The sequence below is a fragment of the Lontra canadensis genome, unplaced genomic scaffold, assembly GCF_010015895.1.
Source record: "Lontra canadensis isolate GAN:19392208 unplaced genomic scaffold, GSC_riverotter_1.0 scaffold34, whole genome shotgun sequence".
Taxonomy (NCBI): Eukaryota; Metazoa; Chordata; class Mammalia; order Carnivora; family Mustelidae; genus Lontra; species Lontra canadensis.
This window is the reverse complement of record NW_022631028.1, coordinates 82,667-110,429: the sequence shown is the minus strand read 5'-3', so window position 1 is coordinate 110,429 and position 27,763 is coordinate 82,667. Positions and strand designations below refer to the sequence as shown.

Sequence of the window (27,763 nt, the reverse complement as noted above, 5' to 3'; positions counted from 1 at the left end):
TGAGAGACTGCGTCCCTTCCCTCCTGGAGCAGAGATGGAATTCCTCTGGTTTAACATCATTATCATCACCCTGTCTATCCCCAGACACACATCCAAGTTCCTTTTCCAGTTCATAACTGCTCCATTATTTTTCTTCATTCAAGACAAAAAAAGAAAGAAAGACCACAAGCAGCATGGGCCACTCCAGATCTCCAGATGTTGTATAGTTTGGTTGATGGATCAGTTGTGGTTGATGGGGGCTGGGTTTGTCTGGGAGTGATCTGAATTTTATATCTTGGAAGAAGAAAAGAAAAGTAATAACATCAAAACTGGAAGCCAAAAGAGCAAAGAACAATGCAGGGTCAGGCAGGTGAACATCTCAGGAGGAACTGGAGAAGGAGCTACGTGCCGTGGGGAGTCTGGGTAGGTGTTTGACGGCACTTCTGGAGCCTCAAAGTCCAGGCAATCCAAATTTTTTGTGTTTAGTTCTTTTCTTTCTACTCTTAGAATCAAAGGCAGGCCTATTGTTCAAATCCAAGGTCAAAATGTTTCCTTAGAATTTTGAATTCTACCATTTCCTATATAGTCTCCATCAGTTTTAGGAAAAGCAACTCTTGTCTTGAAACCAAACCATTCCACCAAAACTTCTTACGGGGCAGTTCCCCTGTGATGAAAAGTTCTCTCCTGATCTGTACTCAGGGCTGTGGCACATTAGGATAACACTTACCAGCTTCTGATCTATGCACACAATTGTACAAAAAGGCATATATGCCCTTCTGAGAAGACGGTCTTTCGAGTAAGGAGTAGGAAGTGGGGCGTTGATGGGGGGAAAATGGAAGATGTGGATGTGAAAGGAAGACAGTGATGCTATCTTATCCCTTACCACAAATCTCTGTGGCCAGCCACCACAAAGAGTGTGAACTCCTCACCAGCAGGGAGTATATCTTACTTGTTTTGCGCTCTCGGCCCTCCCCAGGTCCCAGTATCATGCTTGGCACATAGTAGCTCTTAAGTAACCTTTTATTAACAGAAGCTGATCAACTAACTACACAGTCACACTTGATATCAGAGGCTTAAATTTCTTGAGGACCCTTCCAATTACATCCCTAGACAAAAGCAGACAACTGCAAATATAAGTGCAAATATAATCCCCCAACCTCCAGAGGCAGAGGGCAAAGCATGAAAATGTCCTTGGGTGTTTTAAGACACAGAATCTACATAAGTAGAGCCTAGAACAATTGCTTTCTTCTTTGTGATGTTCTAGAAGGACATCACTGTAAGGATGTTATTTCATAGATGTAAATATGCAACATCCAAAATCAATCAATCACCCTTCATTTCCAAGTTTCTGAGAAATTTACACCATTCATCTGATGGTCAAGACAGAGCCTCTAGTCTAGTCTGTATCAGATACTGTGTTCTACTGAAACATGGCCCCCTAACTCTGTCCTCAAGGACAGTCAGTTGAATTCAGTGACCTCTCCATCCCTGGCATTTTGCTCCGTGGAGCCCTCCCAGTCTTATTAATTTTACATTTGGTTTCCCCTTTTCACACCCTCCAAGGGCAATGCACAGCTCCCCTGTGAAAACAGAAGGCATTTACTCTGCTGTAATGGAAAAATGTACCACTCTCCTTTCTCCAATTGGGCTGGAACTAGCATGCCGGCCTTAGAAGATCAGTGCAGGGACCTGTCCAACTCAGTCCCCATCAGACTTCCTTTTCACAAAACCAGAAAAGGATGTATTTTCAGTGTAGCTTAAAATGATCATCATGATTAGAAAGCTACTTCAATGCATGAGTCTTTAGAAGCCAAGATACATTTATCTTTAACATGATCATATAATATATAGGAGTGCTTTAAGGGTTGGTTTTTGTTGTTGTTGTTTTTAAGTTTTTTTCTTAAGAACTAGACTTCCAACCTTAGAAATTATACTTGGCTTCCCTGAATGCACTCGGGGTGTGTTAGCAAGCTGGCATCCTTTCCTGAGCTAACTAGCTATGTGGTCCTCCTCTGCACTGTTAGAAAACTGCTGCTAATACCTCTTGAAGCAATGCTTTCCTGGTGGCTGCATGATCTCCAGAACTTGACGGTAAACAATACTGAAAAGATGCATTGGGCGAAAGGAGCTTTCACAAAACCACTTACAAACCAGGTGCTTTTCTTTCAAGACATGGAGTGATGTGACCCACTTCTCTAAAACCTTTTAAAATATAGCTGGTCCCCTATACAATGCCGATACCAAGGATTAAATCTCACACCTGTATTACCAGCTGGCCATGTGGGACTAGGTTTTTCCTGTGAACAGTTAGTACATTGCTGGGATCATATTGTGACCTATGTCAGAATTATGTCCCATTAAGCTTGCACCATTACACAGTTCTTGAATTGGTAAGTATATTATGCCATTTTCACTTATTAAAAGTACATACTCTGAAAAATATATAGAGATATATACTCTGATCTCAGAATAATAGACATTGCCCATAAATATAGTGGAAGTCCCCTGATACCACTCCTCCTAATTTAACTTTCCTCCCCAAAGTTACCTATCTTATTTTTTTAGTTTTTAAAGCCATATAATAATTAGAACTTTTTTTTTTTTTTTACTTCAGTCTCTTTCAAAACCAAAAGGGGGGAAAAAAAAAACCAATAAATGTCATTTAAGATTTTTTCCCCCACCATGAGATTTTGAAGATTAGAAGCTGCTTTTTTGTTTTTTGTTTTTTTAATGAAGTGATTCAAGGTAGGCAGTTGCCAATGTGAGAGAACTTACATATGCTATAATGCTATAATTGGGTTTTTGTTAATTCATTCATTCTCCTGCAATTAGGGATCTCCATAGCATGTAAACTATAGACAGAAATACACTGAGCTACAGGTGTTCCGTGTACTGCCGAGAAAGGGAGGGTTTCCATGGCTGTCTCCGTGAATAGGCCTTCCTTAGTTGGGAAAGTCATTTTTAAAAGAACACATGTGAAGTCATTGTCGATTGAAACTGATTACAGCCTTCAATTTTCTTTTTCACTGACCTCTCAGAAAATGTCTCCTCCACCTGCTGCCATGAATACTGAATTGGTCTTTTCCCACTTTGTTTTAATAGAACCAGGATTGCATTTGAAGTTAAGCTGCAAAAAACCAGTCGATCAACAGATTTTCGAGTCCCACAGTCAATATGCACCATGTTTAATGTTATGGTTGATGCCAAAGCTCAATCAACAAAACTTTGCAGCATGGAAATGGGCCAAGAGGTAAAAAAAAAAAAAAAAAAAAAAAAATACAGATTTTTTTCCCCCCTCCATTGATCATGTAAAAGAAAACTTTACAAATTCCTTCCATCTACACTGGTCTACTAGTTTCAGAAATATCTTTCTAACATTTGTGGGTTAAGCTACAGATTAATGTTTGGTATCTGTTTGTTAAATAAATTTCTAAGGCATGTGCTAATGAGAATGCCAGTCACTTGGAAGTGATTCGTGGCTGGAGTTGGGGTGGCCATAAAGTTCCTTCAAGTCAAATAAGATGCAATGACCTTATCTATTAGGCTGGTATCTCCAACAGATCTCTTTTCCAGAGTGCAAGTCATTTTCATATTTGAAGTGCATTTTATCACTTGGAACATCTGGACCACAGGAGGGTTCTCTTTCTTTCATCAAGCAACTCCAGGATGTAAAATGTTGTATCACTCTGCTACCCCATCCCCAGGGGTAAAAACCAGCAGGTTCTGAATTTTTAAGAAATCACAGACTTTTTGATTTCCTTAGATTGAGTCAATTGTGAATCTTCCCTGACCAAAAGGTTAGTCCTTTGCTAAGTTTCCAATTCCAAAGTGGTATTTAAAATGTAAAGGAGAAAGAAGCAGCAACTCGGGCTTGATTAAAGACTATCATGATCATTTTTCTCCAATGGCCTCAAGCCAGCTAGATATTCATATACCAATTTAGAATTAATTCAGAAACATTTCTGGCAACTCTCGTGTTGTTGCCAATTGGCATAAATTGCTCCTAAATCAGATCTTTCGATACCAGCCGTACATGCTCAGAATTCTTACTAAATTATATTTGCTCCTTATTCGTTATTTATTTTCTCTTATCGGCACCTTCCATTTTTAAATGTGGGTTGGTGGTATTCTCTTCCTGGCAACATCATCTCCAACCTTCTTTTCCTACTAATCTGCTTCCTCAGACACCCATGTTAGTGTTTGCTCCAGACTGACTTTCTTTGGAGGGACATTTGCTCAGGGGTTATGTTCTAGGCACTAGGGGCAAATGTAAGGGGCCCTCGGTTCTCTTTCATGTCTCCATGTGCTGCATGTGAGTGACTTAGAGCATGGTTCTGAAGATATCAGTGAGCATCAGACTCATCTAGAGAGCTTTTCAAAACCCAGATGGTTGGGTCTGACCCAAGGGCTCTGAGAGGTCTGGGGTATGGTCCAAGAATTTGCATTTCTAACCAATTCCCTGGTGATGCTGATGCTGCCGACTGGTCTGAAGACCACAGTTTGAGAGTCATTGGTGTAGAGGCCCAGTATCCAAAATGGAGTTAAAATTAGGGCTCACGCCTGAAGGAGAGGTTGGGTCTTCAGCCTCCAGGGTTCTTACCCCAGCTGTGTTGCAAATGAGCTGGGCCTTAGTTTTCTCATCTATAAAATGATAGCCCTATTCTTTTTTTTTTTTTAAGATTTTATTTGTCCATTAGAGAGAGAGTGAGAGAGAGCATGAGAGGGGAGAAGGTCAGAGGGAGAAGCAGACTCTCCATGGAGCTGGAAGCCCAATGCAGGACTCAATCCCAGGACTCCGGGATCATGACCTGAGCCGAAGGCAGTCACCTAACCAACTGAGCCACCCAGGTGTCCCTAATAGCCCTATTCTAATTTAATTCACACTCTTTTGAGCTGCAATGTCAGTTCTTCAAACCTTACCAAGAAGGGCCAGCATGTGAAATAAAATGAGAGCTGCTCTAGATAGAGTGAAGGACAGGGGGTCTAGAAGCCCTGTTCTCAAGCTACCATGTTCCTTTCCACCTCCATTTCTTCACTGCCTACCTGAAGTCTCTCAGGCTTCACAGAGCCCACTTGAAAAACTGCTTTTGGTGAACTCTAACGTTCATTAAGATCCCTTAGAATTCAGACTTTCCAAAATTCTCTCTCTCCTGAATTTTTCTCCCCTTGAGCTCTTTTTTAAAAAATTGAGATGTCATTCACATGCCATAAAATTCACTCTTTTAAAATATACAATTCAGTAGTTTTTAGTATATTCACAAAGCTGTGCAACCATCACCACAATCAATTGTAAGACTCTTCCATCACCCTAAAAAGAAACCTGACCTATGAATAATAATTCCCCAACCCTCACCCCGCCCAGCCTTGGGCAACTACCACCCTACTTTCTGTCTCCAAGAACTTGCCTATTCTGAGCAGTTCATATAAATGGAATCTCATGTGGCCTTTTGTGACTGGTATCTTTCATATGACACCATGTTTTTAAGATTCATGCTGTCACATGTATCAGCACTTTGTTCCTTTTTGTACTGAATAATATTTTATTATATGGCTATACCCATCTTATTTATCAGTTCATCAGTTGATAGACATTTGAGTTGTTTCCACTTTGTAGCTACTCCAAGTAACACTGCCATGAACATTTATGTTCATGTGGGCCTACGTTTTCACGTGGACCTGTGTTTTCAGCTCTCTTGGATATATACGTAGGTTTGAACTTGCTGGGTCATATGGTCATTCTGTGTTTAACTTTTCGAGGAACTGCCAAACTGTTTTCCAAAGTAGCTACACCATTTTATATACCCATCAGGAATGTATGAGAAATCCCATTTCTCTATGACTTAGCCAATACTTCTAATTAATCTGTTTTCTTCTAGCCACCCTAGTGTTTGTACAGTACTCTCTCACTGTGGTTTTGATTTGCAGTGATGTTGGCCATCTTTTTACATGTCTGTTGACCATTTGTAAATCTTCTTTGAAGATATGTCTATTTAAATCCTTTGCCCATTAAAAAAATTAAATTGTCTTTTTATTAGCTGAAAGAGTTCTTTATATATTCTGGATGCTAGACCACTATCATATATATGATTTGCAACTATTTTCTCCCATTCCACCAGTTGTCTTTTTCACTTTCTTTGTAGTATCCTTTAAACACATTTTTTTAAGTTTGATGGAGTCCAGTTTATCTCTTTCCCCTTGGAGCTTCCCAGGATGTCCTTTTCAGCTGAGTTTCACAAGGCTGACCTCATTCCAGGATGAGGAAGGATTGTTGCACTAGGACTGGCCTCCTTTCCCCTCAATAGCTCTTACATTCCCTCCTCAGACTGACTCAATTGTGGCCATATTTAAAGAACTCCCACACACCTACTCAGATGCTATGCAGTCCTTCCAAACAAGCCAAGTCATTCTGATCTTAACTTCTTTCTTTTTGATCTGGGTTATGGGGACAGTAGTGGGAGTTGGGTTGCAAGGGTTACTGTCACAGGCCCCACTGAAAATTTGATGAAATTTGGGGAACCAATGCCCAGGGGAAAAAATACTTCCCCATAATTTTGCATTTCAGGCAACCTATGGACCTTGTTAAGCCAAAGGGTAGCCCCTGGTTGGAGATATATGATGAAAAATAGCAAGTTGATTTTGTCAAAAGGGGATCCTGCTCTTATCTTTACCACTAATCACTTCTGTGCTACAATAGAATAACCTTGGCTTAAACTTGGGATTGTGTTTTTCTGAAGAACATGTTGTCTAGGCCTTAGAAGTACATCTTATGGAAGCTATACCTTAGCTGCCAAACTCTGTGACCTTGAGCAAGTCCCTTACTCATACAACCTTCCTGTCATCATTTGTCACATGAGAGATACAGCATTGCAACACACAACCTTTGAGAAATACGGAGCTTGTTGAAACTGAGGATAAAGCTCCCTCACTTCTGGATGTCAGATTAGAATGTTATCTTGGATATGCCCAAACAGTAACATTTTTGAGGCTAAGCAGCAATGCCTGCCTCTTTCTGTACAGTGTTCTATTTGATAAAGTAGAAAACATGTCATGTATCCCTTACAAATAATTCAAGATTCTTCTTTTTTTAAAAAGACTTTATTTATTGATTTATTTGTTACAGAGAGAGAGAGAGTACATGCACAAGCAGGCAGAGTGTCAGACAGAGGCAGAAAGAGAAGCAGGCTCCCCGCTGAGCAAGGAGCCTGATCCAGGACTCGATCCCAGGACCCTGGGATCATGACCTGAGCCAAAGGCAGCAGCTTAACCGACTGAGCCACCCAGGCGGTCCTTCAACATTCTTCTTTTTTTAATTTAAACAATAACTAAAGCTGGTAAACATTTCCCATTTTTCCACACTTCCCACACCCCTCCTCTCAGACCAAATTATTATTATTAAGGACTCATCCAGTACTGTGTTCTAGTCTGTGGCTCTTATCCTGAGACTGCCAGTTTCTCAAGCTACGCTAGAGAGACCTGCTATGCCATTTCTCCTTAGTATCGTTGAATCAAAGACACCTATGTGAACAGCTCATGGAAATAGAGGCCTCTGATGATCTTCGAATACCAAGTGACAGAGAATAGTCAGTCAGAATGAAACCAAACATCATTTTCTAGAAATATGTACTTCCTTTCAGGGACCTTGCTGGCTCCGACCTTGAGTGAAACTTCAATGGGAAGTCTCATGTGAAGGGTCTCTCAGTAATTTTTCTCATTTTGAAGAATGGGGATATTCATCTCCAAAGTAAACTGAATTGTAAAAATGAGATTGGCCAAGGATGACTAGAAATTGGGAGAATAGGTAGCAGTTCAATGTTTTTGCATAGTTTTTACTTTGTGAGCATGGATATTAAGCTCATGTGTAGATCTAGCTATAGTACCTGCTTCCACCTGGATTCCAATTCCCTCAGTGTTTTAGAGTAGTGACTGGCCAGGTGACACAGTGTTCTCCCATCTCAAGATCACTTCCTGAATTTCATCACCAGGGTAAATTCTCATCTAAATGCAGCTGTTGAAGCATTTGTTAACCATACTTTTCCATCTTAAATATTTATTTTTTCATTAAAATTTGCAAAGCACCAATAGAGAGGAAATTGTGTATTAAATAGTTTCTCACTTGGTCTAGTGTGTTTTCATCTCATATCCAAGGTCAGATGGTCTTAACAGAAAGACAACATACACACAATCTGTTCCATGACAAGGCAAAATGTGCAGTACAGGAAGTCAAGTGGAATGATTTTTACAAAGTGATTGTGAATTTGCAGTAGCTCAGCTCATCAGAAGCAGAAGTAAATGCCCCAAACTCTCCATAGCATTGAAGATTAGCAGTTCCCTTGCTATTATCATGGTCTAGTGCCCCAGAATGTAATTTATGGGCATTACTACTACTACTACTACTACTACTACTACTACTACTACTAGGGTCAAGCCAATCCAATGACACCCGGAGAGTGAACTAGAAAATGCAAATACAGGAAGGATCCCTCTTTGCACCCATATTGAGATGCAGATGGAATTGGATAGTCTGTCTGACTGCAAGAGACTTGTGACAAGATTATCTTATTGGGGGATGGTACCTAAAAGATGTCCTGGTAGTGATTATACCCCTTCATGGACCTTCACATGTGCATGGAATAAATAATCTCCCCAAAAAATCAGAACGAAGGCGGAGTGCTCACTATTGCCCCCAGAAAAGCTAAAGTTAATCAAATGAGTCTCAGGAGACTCTGGTAAAAGAAATTCATGCATTTTGCACTTCCTCACATAGGAATGGGGGACTGCTTTGATGTATATTGCTTTAATGCATGATAAGCACAGGGGACGTTACCCTACTGTACTCTTTACCAAAATAGGTCTTAATTAATTCAGATTGTAATTTATATACAACAGAATATATATATAGGTTTTACATACGTGTAGAAAAATGTAAACACACATATAACCACTATGCTAACCAATTAATGATAATAGTAGTAATACTGCTATATACTGCTTCTCAGTTTCTAAACCATATTTCCATGTGTTGTTTCACTACTGTGTTAGGTGAATAGGATTCCTGTATTCACAGGGGTCATTTTTAGCCTCAATGAGGAAATGAGGAAATAGACCAACAGAGATTGACATGTTCAAGTTTCTTATGGAAGGAAAAGGCAGAATAATCATAGCAAAATGACTTTTTTGTGACAGAAAAAAAGAAATGAGAACAGGAGTGGAGATGATTATATTTGTTTAGAATGAAAAGAAGAGACAGTGGGACTCTCTGTGGGGTGGTCATGGCCACATTTGGCATGGAAAAACTGAAGGTGGGAAGAGGTTCCCATCAACCCACCACATCTCCATATCCTTCAGTTTGGACTTCTTCCAGAATGAAAGGTTTGAGGTTCCCCCTGCTTGAGAAGAAAATGCTTATTTGATTTTCAAGAAAGAATAACATTACTAACACCCCAGACCAAGAGCCTGTGTCTTTCTTGGTGCATGGAAAACAACAGCTCTTGGCTCTGCTTGCCCTTTCAGCCAGGTTCTTCAAGAGAACGTTTCTATTCTCAGGGATGTTCTTTGCTTAGGTTAGAAGCACCTTGTTTAATGTTTCAGATTGTATTATTTAGCCTACAGCTTGCTTTTCTAAGTTAGTTGACTCTCATAATTAATTTAATAAATGTGAATCCTTTATAGTAATCCAAAGAAAATCAAGCAGAGTGAGGCAGTCACATGAGGAGGAAAGTAAGCATGTAATACTGGATCTTATCTCAAGACCTAAAAATGAATTTGGAGCCCTGTCAATATTCCTGAATTCTTTTGCTCTGACATCTTTCTTTGTGTTTCTAGCACAGAATTCTGCAGATAGTTTTGCATTTAGCTTCAGGTTTATGCCACTTACTAGTAAATCCCTTCGAGGAGCTAGCAGTAGAGCCAATGTGGGTTCTGATTCATCAGGGCTACACAACATGGACCATTTGCTTTATTGTTTTTCCTCTAATCAACTGAAAGGGAACTAAAATTGGAGGACCGAGCGTTAAGACCATATCTCCTTACCCTTAGCTTCTGCTTTATGAACTTGAACAAATAATATTTGAATTGCAATTACAGTTGACAAGATGTTTTCCCAAGCGAGGATCCTCGCTTGATCCTCACAATGGATCTGTGAGTCTGAGAACAGGACCACCAGGAAATGGTTCTTAAGTAATAATAATAAGAAGAAGAAGTAATAATAATAATAATAATAGAAGAACAAACCCACTAAATATCTTTAAACAGGGTTTGCTTCATATTCTTTCCAAAAGCAGTGTTTGTACTGGCTTCCCTTTCCACCCCACCATTGGTCCTGAGTGAGTAGTATTCTGTTTTTTTACAGATGAGGAAACTAAACTATATTTTCTTAGGTGACATGACTTCCTGACTTTGCACCGGGACTTTATTCAGGTCTTACAACTACAGAGGAAATTCCCCTGTGGCTTTTACTGAATTAACTTAAATCACATTCCTTCACTTGCTTTCATTAATTCTGATTGCCAGTTATCAGAATATCAAACCACATTCCCATGGCTTATTATTTCTGTACGTTTTCCTAGCTTTTTGAATGGTTTGTTTAATTTCAATTTTCTCATGTGTCCTTTTGTCCTAATTTTTATTTGCACTGTTCCTTTTCTTTTTCTGTTCCTAATTAATCATCCTTCTGAAAGTTTGCTAAAGAGTGGGTAAGTGCATTTTCCTTTCCAAATAACAATGTTTTGCATTGTTATTTTTTATTAAGGAATATGGAATAATTCAAATGGATACTAAAATGATCTAATAAATGTCAAGGAACTGGCATACAGTATTTTCTGTTGAAATCGCTTTTCCTCTTTTCCTGGCATTTACAGCAGATTTTTGTTTGTGTGGGGGTTTGTTTTCGCATTACTATTTAAATTTAATCGACAGCGGACGTTAGAGAAATTGAAAAACTTAACAGGAGTCTGAGTGGAGGCTCTAAACCTGGATTTGCTTTTCCATGAATAGAGAAAATGAATGGCTGCCACAAGGGTTCAGAAAATGGCACTTTGCCTCGGCACTCAATCAACATCCAGATATAGAATGAGTGGGCTCTGGGGCATAAACCCAAAGTATCAGAGGGTTTCAGAACAGTTTTTGCAAAATCAGTCCCAATGTCTTGGTCAAATTCTGAACCACATCCCCCAGCAGTTTTCCAAAGAGAACTTTTCATCCCCTGTATTAAATTATTGTGATATCTTGTTTTGTAAGTTCCAGACCCACACACTGTTAGGCCATGAGGCCATCCATGCATGCTATTTGTAATTGTGTGTATGTATCTACACATATCAAAGCCATCAAAAGCCTTGGGTGAGGAACCATGTGGCTGGTAATTTTTTTTTAAGAGCTTCAGATCTCTCTTCATCAAAGACCTGGAGTCAGAATCTTACAGCTGCTTCTGGGAGTATGGAAATAAACTGGGTCTGCAGGCCAGGCTTTATTTATAAATTGTGTTGTCTAAAAATTACTGACGGATGCAATGCCATCACCTCCCCAACATGCTAATATTTGTCTTTCTGTGTTCTTTAGCATCAATACCATTCAAAAATAGATGAACTAATTGAAGAAACTGTTAAAGAAATGATAACACTCTTGGTTGCAAAGGTAACCTTCAGCTTCAGGTGAAATGTTTCATTGTGAACATCGCTTTGTTATATCTGCATTTCCATTAAAATGTAACACGTTAAAAAGTTGAGCTGAATACTTGTATCTCTCAGGAAACGAGATCGTACGTCACCCAGGCTCAGCTCGGAATGATTTTTTCTGATGATTGCGAGCCGTGTGAAGATGAATTGATAAAGTGGCATGTGTTAACTTAATAAGAAATTGTCCCCAGATGTCGTACTAGGTTATGTGGAAAATGTTTGTTTTTCAGCACTGACAAAGCTAGATTTTAGAAACAGAAAGTTAAACGCTAATAAGGAATTCTGCCATCCTGAAAACCCCCTTTCCCCTCGTTTCACATGCAGTGAGAGTCATAATAAAACATAAAAGTCAGATAAAGCTATTTCAGTCACCCTCATGAATTATAGAATTTTAACTAAGTAATGCTGAATGGGAAGACATTTATATTTGCCAGTGCTAAACTTCTGTTTCCCCCAAATTACTGATAAAATACAAATAAAAATAGATTGGATTAAATGTAGTGCTAATATGTAACGTAAAAACTGCTTTGCGCAGTTTTGGATTTTGAAAAGTGCATTTAATATTATCGCATGCTGTATGCAACTCAATAATATTTTGTCACTTTGTACTTCTGTAACACGCTATATTTGCAATCACATAATAATGAAGAGAAAGCCGGATAAGTCAAATATTTATGTGTGAAAGCAATTTATTCCTTTCCCCAAAAGTGGAAACCAAATAATAGAACGCAAAACTGAGCGAGGTCATTGCTAGTCTCTCTGTGATTGGGAAATGTTGCTCCATGGTGTGAACAGTTAGAGTTTGAAATAATAATTCTTTTTTGCTGTTTTACTAGTTCGTTACCATCTTGGAAGGAGTACTGGCAAAATTATCCAGATACGACGAAGGGACTTTATTTTCTTCTTTTTTGTCATTTACCGTAAGTAAAGAGCTTCTTTCTTGCCTGGTTTTTGTTTTATTTTGGGTTTGGGTTTGGGTTTAGAGGCGGGGTGCCAACGTGCCAATTTGGTTTGGGTTTGTATAAGTATGTTACTTAAGGTCAACTGCTAATGTAACACTAGGAGAATAAGCAGGATATTTCACAACAGCAGGTAATCCAAAATCATTTCTATTTCACTTGTGAATATACAGTATGTATGTATGTATATGTATGTACACACACACACACACATATGTCTCTATGTGTATCCAAAAGAGAGCTGCTGGCCTGAGCCCACATTAGCAATCTCAGACAAATGACTTCCTGTTTCTGGGCTACCATTTCCCCATCTGTAAATGCAGAAAATTAATTTTAAAAGTTGCAAATGAGATCTTCAGGTCAGACAGAGCTTTTAAATATGTTTTGTTTGGTCCTCACTGTGTCAGGTACACTTTTCTTAACTGAATTAGTTGCCTACATTTAAAAATCTGGAGAATTCACAGGGATGTCCATATTCCAGGCTTTCTCTATAAAGGGAACAGTTAACAGCTCTGGGCCTGCATACATGCATAGTAACCATCTGCTGGAGTGGAGTCACGGTGGTCCCCATTGACCACACATGTGTTTGCTAGTTTCCTCTAGTGTCTTCTTGGCCATTTTGCTCATTCATGTACCTGCCTGGGCTTGGGAACATTGGAGTTTACAACCTCTGGAGTGGATGATTGAGTCTGTACAAACTGTGAGGGGCTCTAATTCTGTGCCAGAGTTGGGCACAGGCATAGAAACAAGTTTGGTTGTGGGCAGAAGCCAGTCTAATTCTCTGTAGGTAAATGAGCAATGGAGATAGTCATTAGAAATGGGCTGCTTTGGGGCTTGGTTCTCCCACCCTTCTTGTGCTCAGTGCCTATGGCACTGCTTCTTTTCCTGCCATTTCTGATAGCAGGGTTTTTGCTGGCTCTGAGACCAGGTGTTTTCCTCTGACGGGGCCATAGGAAAGACAATCAGTTTAAGTCCTATTATCTCTGGGTCTTTAAAACAGGCATAACGTATGAAGAATCTCCTAGAAAGGCACTGAATGCCAAGATGAGGCCCAGCACAGGGTTAGGGGTTAACATCAATCTGGCAGAACCAGGTTCAAATCCCATTGCCAATATTAACCAGCTGTGTGATCTTCAGAAACTGTCTCAACTCTCTGAGCCTCAGCTTTGCTTTGGTTTTGGTTTTGGCTTTGGGAAGGAGTGCTATTTTGTAATTTTGGTTAGGGTTTATGTGTTCATGTGTTCGTGGTGGTTGCCTACCGTGATGTATGGAGTGAGGGATGGATAATGTTTTCTATGATGAGCTGTTGTGGAGATAATAATGTAAGTGAGAGAGCATAGCATAGTCCTCGCATGAAGTAGGCCTCAATAAATGGTGGCTATCGCTAATGAAAGATAACTAACATGATTATTATACAGTGCAAAAACACACACACTCAAGTTCTCCCTAAATATGCCTTACACTGGTATTTCCCATGCATTAGATTTTCTGGGAATTAGGGAAATGTAGGCAAAAAATACTTAGAACAATTCTAGATAGCGTCCATGTATCCACATACCCAGCTTGTTTTAATATGCAGCTCTGAACTTCCAGATATAAGGATTGAATTTAGCCCTGGAAATGTGATGGCTTCAGTCCCTGGAATTTAGTGGTAAAGGTGGGGTGGGGTAGATGATGGTGACAATAGGAAATCTATCCCACAGCACTCTGTAGAACTACCCATAATGTGTCCCAGCTGAAAGGACACCTATCAAGCCGCTCCTTTGACAAACAAGGAAACCAAGACCCAGAGAGGGGAAGTAATTGGTCTAAGGTCACACAGCAATGGGCAGAGTAGAGATAGGAAGCCAGGTCTCCTGCCAGCTTCCCCCCACCATTGAACAACTTCCTAGAGAGAGTGGGATTCAGCTGGCAGTTGCCTAGCACTGGAAGGCAGATGGGCAGATGAGTGGGGAAGATTCATAAAGAAGGATTCAGGGCACATGACTGGGAAATAGTAGATAATCTTTCATTCCTCAGTAAAGTCATGGAAATGGTAAAAAGAGGCAGAATTATCTGCAGCATTTCTGGAAAACATTCCCCTGACACTCACCAAAGATACCACTTTCTTCAAGTCTTCATTTTAAGCAAGTGTTTTTACTGTACTGGACTTGAACGAGTGCAAACCAGGAAAGCCCTTCTGCTTTTTATAGAGCAGAACTCAGAAGTCAGCTCTCATGACTGACTTCCCAGTAGAATTGGGGGAAGGGGTCCCCATGGCAGCAGTAAGAGGACACCGTACCAGGGGGATTCTCATTGGAGGGTGAGAAACAAAGAAGACCCAGCATAGCCCAGGCAGGAGTTTTCAAGCTGCAATTCTCATGCTCTCATCTCTTTCCTGAGACATTTTGCAGCCTCTCAGCATGCCTAGTGAAGTCCCCGTAACTGCAGAACACTTCAGTGCCTGTTGCTGGGCCTGTAACTTCCCTTCCTTAGTGACACTTCTCCCACACACTTGGCCATCCCACGGCCAAAAGCACCCACTTATCATTTGCAGCCTCTGTTCTCATCTCCTGCTGGTATTCCAGCGTCGGAGAACGCGAGCTGTGCTTAGAGGTGGCAGGAATAGCTATCTCCGCACGGGAATTCTGAGCTCCTGCCCAAATTTCACTGGGCCTTTGAAGACTTCCTGCCGCCCAGTTGTATGAATTATGCCAGAGTGGAGTGGAGGAGAGGGCAGAGGGTTGAGCAGGGGCAGCAGGCATTGTGGAAAGAGCCGGGAAATCAATGAGGAGAGAGCCAGCTGTGAGTCCCGGGACCCTGGACAAAGGAAGAGAGGTGGTGCCGACACCCTGGCAGGATTTCCTTAACTCTGCTCCCATTTCTGATTCAATTCTTCAAGTATTACTGTGCACTTACCACATCCCCACCTCAGCAGGGCTGCCAAGTATGAGCCATGTGCTGTGCCCCCCAGAAAGCTGACAAGTATCGACAAATATGCCACCCTTTCCCCCTCTTTCTCCTGCTGAGCGCCTCCTTTCCTGGGTGGGCTTGATTTCATGGTCCAAGCCAGACATTTTGGAAAACGTCTGCAGTGGCACAGAGCAGGCAGGAATATTTATTTCTCGTCTCCATCTGCATTGCTTCCTCTCTTGGAGAGGAGCTGGGGGGAGGAGGGAGGAGGAGATGTGGCTTCTTCGTGCCAGCCCGAGAGGCGTCCAGGCGCGCCCCTCCCCTCTTCCCTCCCCAGCCTCAGCAGCAGGAGCAGCCTGGGATTTCTGGAGGCAGGCGCCTTTCGAACTTTGGAAAGATCAGCCCAGTTGGAAGTCGCGATTAGCAACTATCCGCCCATTTCCCCTGACTGCAAGATGTGCTTTTGTGTGGGTTGCCTGCTTGGAAGGGTCCTTGTCTGGTGGGTAGCCTCACACTGTTTTTTTAGGAGGCCAGGAAGGGGGACAAGCAGGTACCTAGGTCTCTCTCCAAACAAATTAAAATACTTTCCTTAGTCCTATCCAGGTGTTAACCAATATGCTAGTTCTGGAATCTACTCATTCATTCATTTGCTCCTTTATTCATTCACCTACCATGTATTTACTAGGCACCTGTGTCATGCGCTGTGTTGGTTGCTGGGAACACAGCAAAGAGCAAGGAAGACATGTTCTCTGTCCTTTTGGAGCTTACATTTAGGAAAACAGACAGACAATAAAAAAGGAAAGAGAATTAAAGAGGGGGAGTGCTGTACAGGCCACAAACTGGAAAGAAAGGGAGGGAAAGAGAGAAAGGAGATGGGGGTAGGGTTGTTTTAGCAAGGAGGTGACAGAGGGTCTCTGCGGAGACATAGGCTGAAACTAAGAGGGGTCAGCTGTGGCTGAAAAGAGGAGAATCCTCTAGATGGAACAGCAACTACAATGACCAGGAGGCAGGAAAGCAAGAGGCATTTCTGCAGGATATTTTGGAAGGAACATGGATAGGATTTAGAGACTGAGCACATATTGGAGGTGGAGACTTGATTGAAGGGGGCAATGTGGAAGGCCCCCTGCAAGGAGGTCTTGAAGAGCTCCTCTGCACCAAATGAGTCCTGACAGCCAGTGGTGTACAGGAAAAAGACAGCCCAGGAGTGGGGAGACCTGGGATGGGGTCCCAGCCCTGCCCCTCACCCGACTGCCCTGTGACCTGGAACACAGTGCCACACTTGGCTTTTCATTCCATTCAGTATAATATGACGATGGTTTTATTAGATGAATTCAGAAGTCTAAAATAGCGACAGGAGAAACCGCTCCTGTTCTTTAAGCACTTGCTAAGTGCCTGGCACAGGGCTAAGTGCTTTAAATACATTTTTCTCATTGCATCCTCTGAACACTGCCATCCCAGCAACGTTCTTGTGCAGAAGATCAGACTGAGGCTTAGAGAGGTTAAGCCCTCCAGCTTGACCAGCATACTCTCTCCCATAAACTCTGGAGCCTCCAAGGAGAAGTGATGATGTAGGAGGGGCCCATACCCACTCCCCTGACAGTCAGAATAAATTACCTCAGATCCTCTGAAGGCCCCTAGAATTCACTCAAGATTCCCCCATCAAGCCAGTCCATTTGAGATGCTCACGAAGGAAATGGAAGCCACTCAGGACCGGCAGGATAAAGCCCCGTTCAGATCTGTCAGGGGCCCAGACCCCACCGTATATCCAATGTCCTAGGTCTCAAATCACCCTCATTCACCCTTTCTTTCCATTTGCTAGTATTTTAATTGTTTTGCCACTTAGAAATTAAACAAAGTAGACATGCTTCTTCCTGCTAGAATCTAAGACTAGGGTTGGTGTTAAGTGCAGATCAACCAGCAGCATAGACAGCTTTTGTCAGAGCTCTTGATGTCATGCCAAAGAACAAGACTGCCACTTTGGTCAAAAGCCAGAACTGGATCAAAGGAATTCACTTTTGTCCCCAGAACATTGTGGTCAGGAAGCAGTTCAAATTTCAGAGTGGGGTGAGTGTTCATAATTGTTAGTGTTATCTCTGATGAAGTCCCATTTTTGCTTTGGCTTCAGGGAATGCCGAGCATAGGAGAGATGGCTTTTTGTAGTGTGGGCTGGTGATGGTGGTATAGACGGAGAGGTCTTGCTCTATCCTCAGAGGGTAACATCAGCGGTTATCAGATGCTGAATCCAAGTGATTCAGGTCAGTGGCTTCCTTCGGAGTGGAGGTACCTTCCTTGGACAGAAGCAACAACCGTGGTGGTAATAGCTGCCCTTTACTGAACATTTACTGTGTCAGGAACTGTGCTAAGTGATTCACATGCATTTCCTCATCGATCCTCCCAGTCACCCTGTGCAATAGATCTGATTATTATCCCTATTCTACAGATGAGAGAACTTGAGTTGTTTGTCTCAAGTCATAGAGACTCTACATTAGATTTACTCCTTTATTAGCTCCAGAATGTTATTCTCCATAGAACCAGAGAAACTCATGAATGAAGTCAGTTAGCAACCCTTTCAGGAACCATCCACTTACTGATACCATTTCTAAGGGAAAGTCCTCTGTTTTTTCTCACATCTTACCAGCAATAATATTTTGTAAGTAATTTACGCACCAGCTGTTTTGCAATAAAACCAAAGGAATAGACATTCACAATCCCTCGCTTTTTCTGTGCTTTCCACATAATCTTCAGTTTTATATTATGCCTTCATTCAACGCGTTTGTTGAGTACCTACTTGATGCTAGGCACTGGGGGCATAGCAATGAGTAAGAGGGATCATGCCTCTTAGTACATATTCTCATGAGGGAGATAGATTCTCAACAAGTAATTTACATGTGTGGCAGTTTTCCAGAGAGAGGGAGAAGTAGCTGATGCAATGGAACAAGAGCCTGAAGGTACCCAACCTCGCGTGGGAAGCCATGAAGGAAGTGACATTTGAGCTGAGATCTAATGGATCTAGCAAAGAAAAGGAGAAAGAGTGCAGGGTACAAAGACACAGAGGAGAAAGAGAAGGTCTAGCACATTCTGGGAAGGAGAAGTCCACTGTGACTCAGGGAAAGGCCAGACTAAAAGGAGGAAAAGGACAGGCATGGAGTGAAGGAACAGATACTCTGTTAATGAAGGGACAGCCTGATAATGAAGGAACTTGCCCATGGTGATGGGATCTAAGGGCTTACAAGGGACATTATCCAAAATTGATTCAGCTAGAGAAGCTGAGAGAGGTCACAGAGAGACTGGCTACTGTTATCAGTAATGTTGGGTTTGTAGTCTGATCTTGAAGCTTTGAGCCATCATCAGAAGGCAAGACTTGTTTTGTCTAATGTAGTTTGTTCAGGAAAAAACCCCATGCTCTGAAGTGTTCAAGAACTATAAAGCACTGATCTGCCATGGCTTCGACCAACTTCTTTCATCAGCCCTTTCCCAATGGTTCAGAACTTGACATCCACTTTGGGGTTTATGACAGATAATTTTATCACCTAGTAGGACATCATTCTCATTTCCAGTTCTTGCCTTGAAAACACAGTTGACAATTAACATACCTGCTGTCCGAAGCAGCCCTGCAGACACTTTTCAGAAGGGGAAAGAGGCATCCAGAGTTAACTCTTTCCCTTAATGTTCTCTAGTAAACAGACAGACACACAACAGACACAGAATTTTCTCCAGACTGTGAGATGCTGAGCGACCGGGTCCTAGAAGTGTCAGCTATGAAATAAATACCTAATGAATACAGGTGGGGCTTCAAACACGAAATAAGTGTTCTGAAATTAAAAGCTAGAGAGGCCACCCTGACCTCTGAACCACCTGTGGTAGGAAGCTTATCACCAGAAAGTTGGAGGGAGAGCTATGATTGTGAAACCCAGATTCACAGAAATGTGAGCAAGTCAGTGACCATTTGTGAGCCTCAATCTGTTGAGTGGGGGAGCTGGTGCCTCTTTCGGAGAGCTGATGAGATGATTACAACTACGGTGCAAAGTGATCCGGCAGGACACCGGCATGCTGTGGGTGCCCAGGAAATAGCCCTTGGGCTTGCCTTCAACTTCAACCTGTAAGAAGGTTTACATGAACCCAGCACTTTTAACTATTCTCTCACCTGGTCGGTCTTTAGCATAGTAATCATTTCTCTTAAGCAACCCAAATCACTCTTCATCACAGGATCAACCAAAACTCTACAGCTCCATTTCAGCACATCCTTGTACTCACAATTCTGATTCGTCAGAGATGTTTTCCAGTAAGTTTAATGTATTTTAGCATTTAATGTTTTGTTTTGCTTTATTTTACTTTATTTTATTTTATTCTTATTTCTTTTAAGTAGGATCCACACCCAGTGTGGAGTCCAACACAGGTCTTGAACTCACAACCCTGAGATCAAGACCCAAGCTGAGATCAAGAGTCAGACGCTTAACTAACTGAGCCACCCCGGTATCCCTTTAGTGTTTTAATTCTTTCAGAATTTTTCATTCATACATTTTCTAGAATACCTTTTAACCAAAATATTCAGTTAACCGGAATTGAATAACCCATTCCCCATGTTTATTTTAGGTTGAATCAGGTTTATTTCAACATCCACCTAGGTTACTTGTTTGTCCAGTTTTGCCCCTTACTGGAGTACAGTCCTGGTCAGGTTAATTAAGCTCTGACTTTGGTTGACTGACCTATACAATGGATCTAATAATAAGACTTCTATTACGTGATGTTGTTAGAATTAAATGAGAAAATGTTATGTGCCTGGAATGAGGTAAGCATTTGATACATGTTAACTATTGCTGTTTTTATGGTTCTTACTGTGGTTATGTCACTGAGTCCGGAGTAGTAGGACCAATTACTTGATCTGCCTCCATGTTTTTCATGACTGCTCTATGTAAATTACTAGGCTAGGAGTTGTCAGAATAGATTTTTTTTTTTTTTTTTTTTTTTTTTTAAGATCTTAGCTCTCGTTGTCTAGACGTTACTATCTAGGGTGCCTACAACTGAAGGAGCTTTTGAGGTTTTCTGGTCCAGGGTTTCCAGTGATGCACTCTGTCTACTCAGTTCTTCCCTGCTGGAGAGCACCACGTCTCCACATCTCTTCCCATCTCTGCATTTCATAATGTCCCACTGGCAGCTCATAATGGAGCCAGGTCAAATTGTACCACGAAATTGGCACATGCTGCTAAACAGGATGGTTCCTTTCTCCCTCTTGTTCTTCTTCCTCCTCCTCTTCCTTCCTCCTTTCTACATATCCCTGAGTGTTTTCCAAGCACCAGAGATGTATCACATGGCACCTGAGGTGATGTTAGATGCCACAAAAATGCTGCATTAAATAACACCAATTCCACTGTGAAAGAGTGATCCCCCTCCTTTTTTAAAGATTTTATTTATTTATTTATTTGACAGAGAGAGAGGGATCACAAGTAGGCAGAGAGGCAGGCAGAGAGAGAAAGGGGGAAGCAGGCTCCCTGCCAAGCAGAGAACCCGATGCGGGACTTGATCCCAAGACCCCGAGATTATGACCTGAGCTGAAGGCAGAGGCTTAACCCACTGAGCCACCTAGTGCCCCTAGAATGATCCCCTTTTTAATTTCATTTTCATCCTTATCTTTATATCAAGTGCAAAGTATCCAGTGAGTGCTTACGTGTCTCTCACACTTCTCTAAAATTTCAAATCTTCACGTGTAACAAAGAGAAAAAGAGAGAAAGAGGGAGCAGTTTTGGGGCTTGGTACCCTCTGCGGCAACCATGTCTACCTAGAATGTAATGATGTTATTTGTATTTATTTGTGTGTACTTTTACTCTTACTTCCTTCTCCTCTTGATTGTATCTTGGTACTGATTTTCCATTTATGGCAGTGGTAAACATTTTCTTTTTATAATTAAGTATTTAAAAAGTGTGGCGATTTAAAGAACATTAAGTATAGGGGCGCCTGGGTGGCTCAGTGGGTTAAAGCCTCTGCCTTCGGCTCAGGTCATGGTCTTAGGGTCCTGGGATCGAGCCCCGCATTGGGCTCTCTGCTCAGCAGGGAGCCTGCTTCCCCCCACCACCCCGCCTGCCTCTCTGCCTACTTGTGATCTCTGTCTATCAAATAAGTAAATAAAATATTTCAAAAAAAAAAAAAAAGAACATTAAGTATAGAAGTAAATATAGTGCAGACAGTACATGAACCATAGCCATAGTCAGGAAGGTAGTATTGATGCCAGACGTTTGGGAGGTTGTGATACCTTCTCAATGCCCCCATTTTGCAGTTGTGTAAACTGAGACCAGAGAAGGAAAATGACTTGAACATCTAGATACGTTGGACACAGAACCCAGACCTTGTCCCTCATCCATTTGTTTGTCATCCCCACTCTTTATCTGAGTTAAGGAAAAAAAATTCTCCATGTGCAGCAGACCTAGACTGACTCTGATGGACAAGTTATCACTGCTAGTGGTGATGCAAACAATGCGTGCTCTCAAGTTCAGGCTGAGGCAGCTAGGGGCAAGGGAATCGGGCTTACAGATGATCACCTCATGCAGAAACAGAACTTTGAATCATGACGGCACAGTCCTTCTTTGCTTAGTGCCAAGGCTGTGCGGAATCCAGAGTGACACAAGTAAGACATGGTGTTTGCCCTCTTCTAGCTTTCATTCTGTTGGGCTTCTCAATGTTGAGAGGTGTTCCAAAGGCAGAGAAAACCCAAAAATACTAGAGATGGGCAGAAGCTCCACTCATGATGGAATAAAAATAAGCCTTTGTATCTGCTTGGAGAATTTATGAAATTAAAGCTTTTCAGTTTCTACTTCCAAATTTGTCCTAAAATGAGAGTATGCTGTGTAAATAGACAAATGGAAAAGGAGTGCAGCGTCGTGAAGAGGTCAAACCCCGGAGTCCAACACACCCACACTGACACCAGCTTTGTGTCTCTGAGGACGCTACATGTTGGTGCCAGCTGTGTGTCTTTGAGGAAGTTGTTAAACCTCTCTGGGTTCAGTCTCCTCATCCGTCGATGTCAATAATCATCATGCCCTCCATTGTGAGGGTTAATTACTTGTAAAGTGCTTAGCCTTATGCCAGGCAAATAATAAGCATGCAGCCATTGTTCAGTCATCGTTAAAAGGGTGGGTTTGAAGGAGCCTTTGAGCCTTGCAGAAATCCTCTCTGGGAATGAAAGATTGGGACAGAAATGAGGGAAACTGGAAGGAAAAACATGCCTACTTCAATTGGGCATCTGTTCGGAAGCCCCAGGGGGGAAGAGAGATGAGAACATACACTTCCTGGACCCAGTCTCGGAGCACAGTACCCTGAGCAACAGGAGATACGAACAATTCTCATTAATGAGGCTGCAGCTCCTAATCAGTGCATGGAACAGAATGCTTTTGCTTAATAGAGATCATTTCCCTGCCTCTTGCCCAACTCCCCAGCAGTGCCAGCAGCTCTTTGTTTAATGAAAGGTAGGGACTTCGAGTAGTGTGGTGGGATGGGCTGTAGGAGGCATTATTACCCTCATTACTATGATAATAGTTTAATCACAATCAATATTTATGAACATTCACAGAAGCCGTGCAATCAACCAACAGCCCTACAACTCAGGGTTTTCGTGTTCTTGCCTAAGGACGCTTTCTAGGAAAGCCTGGGCTCTCTCCCCGCTTTCCCCAGCCCCTCAGAAGCTCTGCAGAGGTGCTCCGAGGTCATTTCAGAATATCCATGATGGTTACATGATAGTTACATATGAGGTCCTATTTGTGGTAGTGGGTGACTGTCATCACAATTATCTCCACAGTCATCATCTGGACTTGATCTTCAGACTTTGGGAAATTATCTTGTGAGTAAGGTAGGGAAGTATAATGTAGTGGCAGATACTTTGAAGTTAGGCCCACTTGGGTTCAAATCCTAGCTCTGAGCTGTGTTCCCTGAGGAAAGCAATTTAACTACTCTGAGCCACACTTCCTTCAGTTATAAAATGAGAGGACAAGTTGTTAGAAGTATCAGATAAGATGGTGTCAGTTGGGCATTCAGTCATTGGTAAATGCGTCCATAGTTTTGTGTACGACTATATATAGCAGGTATCTGGTATTTCTGTGTTGTCCATGTGAAAACTAAACAATTGTTTTTCCCAAAATCACAGAGCCAGTATATGAGATGGCAGGAGAGTCCAGACTTGGACTCCAATATTCACATTCTATTATCTGAAAACTTTTCCAACATTGGTTCTATTTATAAGCAACTGAGGGAAACCTTATTTTTAAACATTTCAGTGTTTAAGTCTTTTCTTTCAAATGTGCTCCAGATTTAGAAAGCCGGTCGATCATTTTTCTGAGCCGTGGCCACCTGGTGAGCCTCTCATAAAACATTTTTGGTGTCACAGTTCCCACATCTGCAAAAACAGCATCTATATACTCCAGCCCTTTGAGAAAGGAAAGGAAGGGAAGATGGTCTCACGATGTATGTCCTCTCTGTAGCATTTACGTGGTGCCTGTGTGTGTACAGCACTCCATTATTGACCAGAAACACCCTTGATCTTCAGCCAGCAAAGAAGATGTTTCAGCCCCTGGGTGGCAGACCTGGGGAATCCATCCTGCTCTCTATGATTGCAGGTACACTTCTTAGGTTGTGGTTCTCTCCAGTCCTCCAGGAGTGTTGTAAGGGGCTTTCCCTGTAATTGTCACTTGGCCCCAAACAGGAGCCACTGAGGTTTGCTCAACTGCTCACCCGCACACAGAGTCCCAGTACATCCACCCACTGGTACATTCTGTCTCCCCCAGGCAGTCAGTCCCTCAGTTGGCACTAACAATGTATTCATCTTCCCAAGATGCACATAGAGCATCCAGATTACGGATGGAGTGGGGGGAGGGTTTGCTAGGTTTTGCTTTTGCCTTTGTAGAAGACGTATCTCAGAATCATGTTCCCAGTCAACCAAAAACCTTGAAGAAGTTACTCTGGAGTAGACACATCCCTCCTGCAAAGTGCCTTTCTCGACTAAAATGTTGAAAGTTCTACCACTCAGTTTTTTTTTTAGTATTTTTTTTAATAAAAGAAATATATATAGGGTTAAAAATGAAATAGTACAGACACTCTTAATAATAATTTTTTTAAAGTAACAACAGTTCTCTGGCCTGCCCCTTTCTACCCTCAATCTCTGACCCCAGAAGGGATCCTTGAAACAATTTTGTTTTTATCACCATAACCCCAAGTACTATTCTTACATTGCTATTTCTTGATTTACTGATCTTAGAGATTTCTTGACTCCTTACAGTAATAGATGGAGCTTTAGCTCATTTCACCATCTTTCACTTCTTCCCCGTCTTACACTTCTTCCTGTTATGGTTGTATCAGTATTGTCATTCCTCTCTCGGCATCTTGATTACTTTAAATTATACCCACCCACCTTGAACTCTTGTTTTACACATGATGAAGCTGTTGGCACTGATGCCCTTTTCCTTCTCCTGCTTCCTCCTCCAATTGCTCTCTTGTTCTAACATGGGAATTGGATGACACATCTCTTCATTCTTAACATTTTAAAGTGTAGGTCCCTGTATTTATGAATGTCTCTTCGGGCTGCCAGCACTGTCCACTAGAATTTTCCTGCAGCGGTGAAGTATTCTGTATCCAAACTGTTGGATACAGCAGCCATGGGCCACATGTGGCTCATAAGTACTTGAAGTGTAGCTAGTTAGACCTGAAAAATTGAATTTTTAGTTATATTCTGTTTTCATTCATTTAAATGTAAATAGCCACATGGAGCTATTGGATAATGCAGGGTGGGACCAAGCTTACTATACAAGTCCGATTACAGAGAACAACATTTTTCAGCAAAAATAGTGATAATAGCAGACACATAACTCTTATTTACCATGCCCTGAGAACTGACCTGCCAACTCAGTTAATAACCCAATAATTCTATGAAGGGTAGTAGTATTCCCACTTGATAGGTAAAGAATATGAGGCATGGAAAAGTCAAGGAACTCATCTAGTAAATGGTAGAGCTAGAATTTGGTCCCATGAGATCCAACTCTGCAGTCTGTGCTCTGAACCACTTCTTTCTCCTGCCTCTGCTCCCCTTTGGAAACCCCTACATCTTTTTTCAGCTATTTCCAATCTGCTGATCAATGGTGTGAGTACAGCTTCTCCCATGTTCCTGGCCTGAATGATGTTTATCACGGAGCTATATGCATTTAGATGTCAAGCCTGCCAAATCCCTTTCTGTCGCAAAAAAAGAGAATGAAAACTGGAAGTCGAGGAAGGATATGGGCAAATGTAGGGACTCAGGGCAAGGTCACAGAAGGGCTCGCTCCCCAGTCATGGGAAGGTTGTTCCTTTGGCCTGCTCATTCCAGCAACAGCAGTACAGTGGCTCACAGGTCCTAGGAGGTTTTGCCACGTCTCTTTATTCCTCCCCTTAATGCGGTTTATCTTTGTGAATCCTCCCCACAGCCCAGAGAGGTGCAGAGGAAGAGGGCTGCAACTAGAGGGTGCTGGGAATATTAAATTGGATGGTTCATGAACAACACAGAGAATAGTGCCTGGCACAGGGTAGAGACTCAGCACATGTTGCCTATTGTAACTGTTTTATCTCTTTGCCAGGTCTACCCGCAGAGCCATGCTACGTTGTCTGGTACCTGTGGGAATGGTCTTTATTTATCTCAAATGCTTTTCCTTTTCCCTGTTACAATGTTTTTCCTGGAGCCTCATGTCCAGAGCTCTTATGAGTACTAAAATATTAATGAACCTCTTGTTTTAGTACCAGAGTGTTTATAACTTTTTCAAGGTATGGGTAGTGCTTCTATTCCACATTCTTCTCAAATCTAACCTGCCTTGTACACCATCTGAAATTCACAGACTTTTTTTTTTTTTTTTTTTTAATTCTGGAAGGCATCAAGAGAAAACAGTCTGGCACCCTGTTACAATAAATAAGGACCTGAGGCTAGACAGGTAGCTGAGATCAATCAACTAATCAATGGGCAAATGAAGATTAGACATAATTTTTTTATTCTTTTCTGTACCCCCACCATGGCCTCTCACTTAATCATGTTCTAGTCCAGAGGTCAGAAAACCACAGGAAAGGACGAGAGAGTAAATATTTTTGACTTCACAGGCCACAAAGTCTCTTAGCCTCTGCCCTTGTAGCATGAAAGCAGCTAGCAACATGATGTAAATGAGTAGGTGTGGCTGTATTCCAATAAAACTTTATTTATGGACATTGAAATGTTAATTTACTATAATTTTCACATGTCAGGAAACATTTATTCTTCTTTTGATTTTCTTTCAACCACTTAAAGATGTACAAACCTTTCTTAGCTCATAGGCCATACAAAAACAACAGGTTGGGTTTAGCCCATAATCCAGTCTGCCAACCTTTGTCTAGTCTATAAGATATGGAGAGGAACACACTTGGCACAGTCAACTCTCAGCTAACCACAAGTGAATTAAACACTAGTAATAATAGCTAATGATTATTGAGCTCTTACTGTGTACCAGGCATTGTGTTGAGCACTTGACATGATGTTAAGGTGTTTGACCTCAGAAGAACCCTCTGAAGATGATAGTTGTTATCCTCATTTTGCAGATCAGGCTATAGAAGCTGTGGAAGGTTGAATAATTTTTCCCAAGGTCATTCCCAAGGTTCATCACTCCATTAAGTGATGGAGCATAATCAAACCAAGATCTGTGTGACCCAAGGCTTCTACACCTTCCACAAAGCATGCTCTCCTTTTCCCAGATCCCAGGTCATCAGTAGGTCAGATGTAGTTTTAGAAAGACACATCCCTTTCAGAACATCAACATCTTGGTGTGATGAAAGGACTCTGCACTCTATAGCCAGACTTGGGATTATACTCCAGTTCCACCAGTTACTGGTTGACCTCTTGAGAAGTGCTTAACTTTGCTGAGTCTCAGCATTCTTCTTTGAAGCAGGGAGGGTGAAATGAGCCTTCCCAGGCTCTACAGTGATGACTAACTGAGCTAATTATACATAAGGTGCCTAGTACAGTGCCCCATACAGATGTGCTCAATAAAGATCATTGAGGATCAGGTGAAAATCAGGTCAGTCACTAATGTTTTTATAGCCAGGAGACCCAGGAATACCCAAATCCTGTCCTTGACCATCAGGGACCACCCAGCAGCTTCTCCCAGGGTAATAGAGGCAATGAATAAAGGTAGGGGAATATGAGGTAAAGGAACACCTTAATAAGTTCTGGCTGTCCACTGCTGCATAACAAACTATGGCAGAATTGGTGGCCTAAAAGAGTCATTTTGTTTTGCT

At 41.7% G+C, this 27,763-nt stretch overlaps 1 protein-coding gene across 27 annotated transcripts in view; it reads left to right on the top strand.

Moving 5' to 3' along the window:
* The window catches only part of CADPS (calcium dependent secretion activator), a 467,297-nt gene that overhangs the window by 385,620 nt on the left and 53,914 nt on the right, over positions 1-27,763 (top strand). For 14 of the 27 annotated variants that reach the window (XM_032867302.1, XM_032867279.1, XM_032867292.1 and 11 more), the window contains 4 exons: positions 3,082-3,229; positions 10,656-10,670; positions 11,533-11,607; positions 12,485-12,568. In XM_032867302.1, coding sequence (XP_032723193.1) covers positions 3,082-3,229; positions 10,656-10,670; positions 11,533-11,607; positions 12,485-12,568 — 322 coding nt within the window. The remainder of the gene's footprint in view (positions 1-3,081; positions 3,230-10,655; positions 10,671-11,532; positions 11,608-12,484; positions 12,569-27,763) is intronic. The other 13 variants (XM_032867304.1, XM_032867301.1, XM_032867290.1 and 10 more) reach the window with 1 other exon arrangement.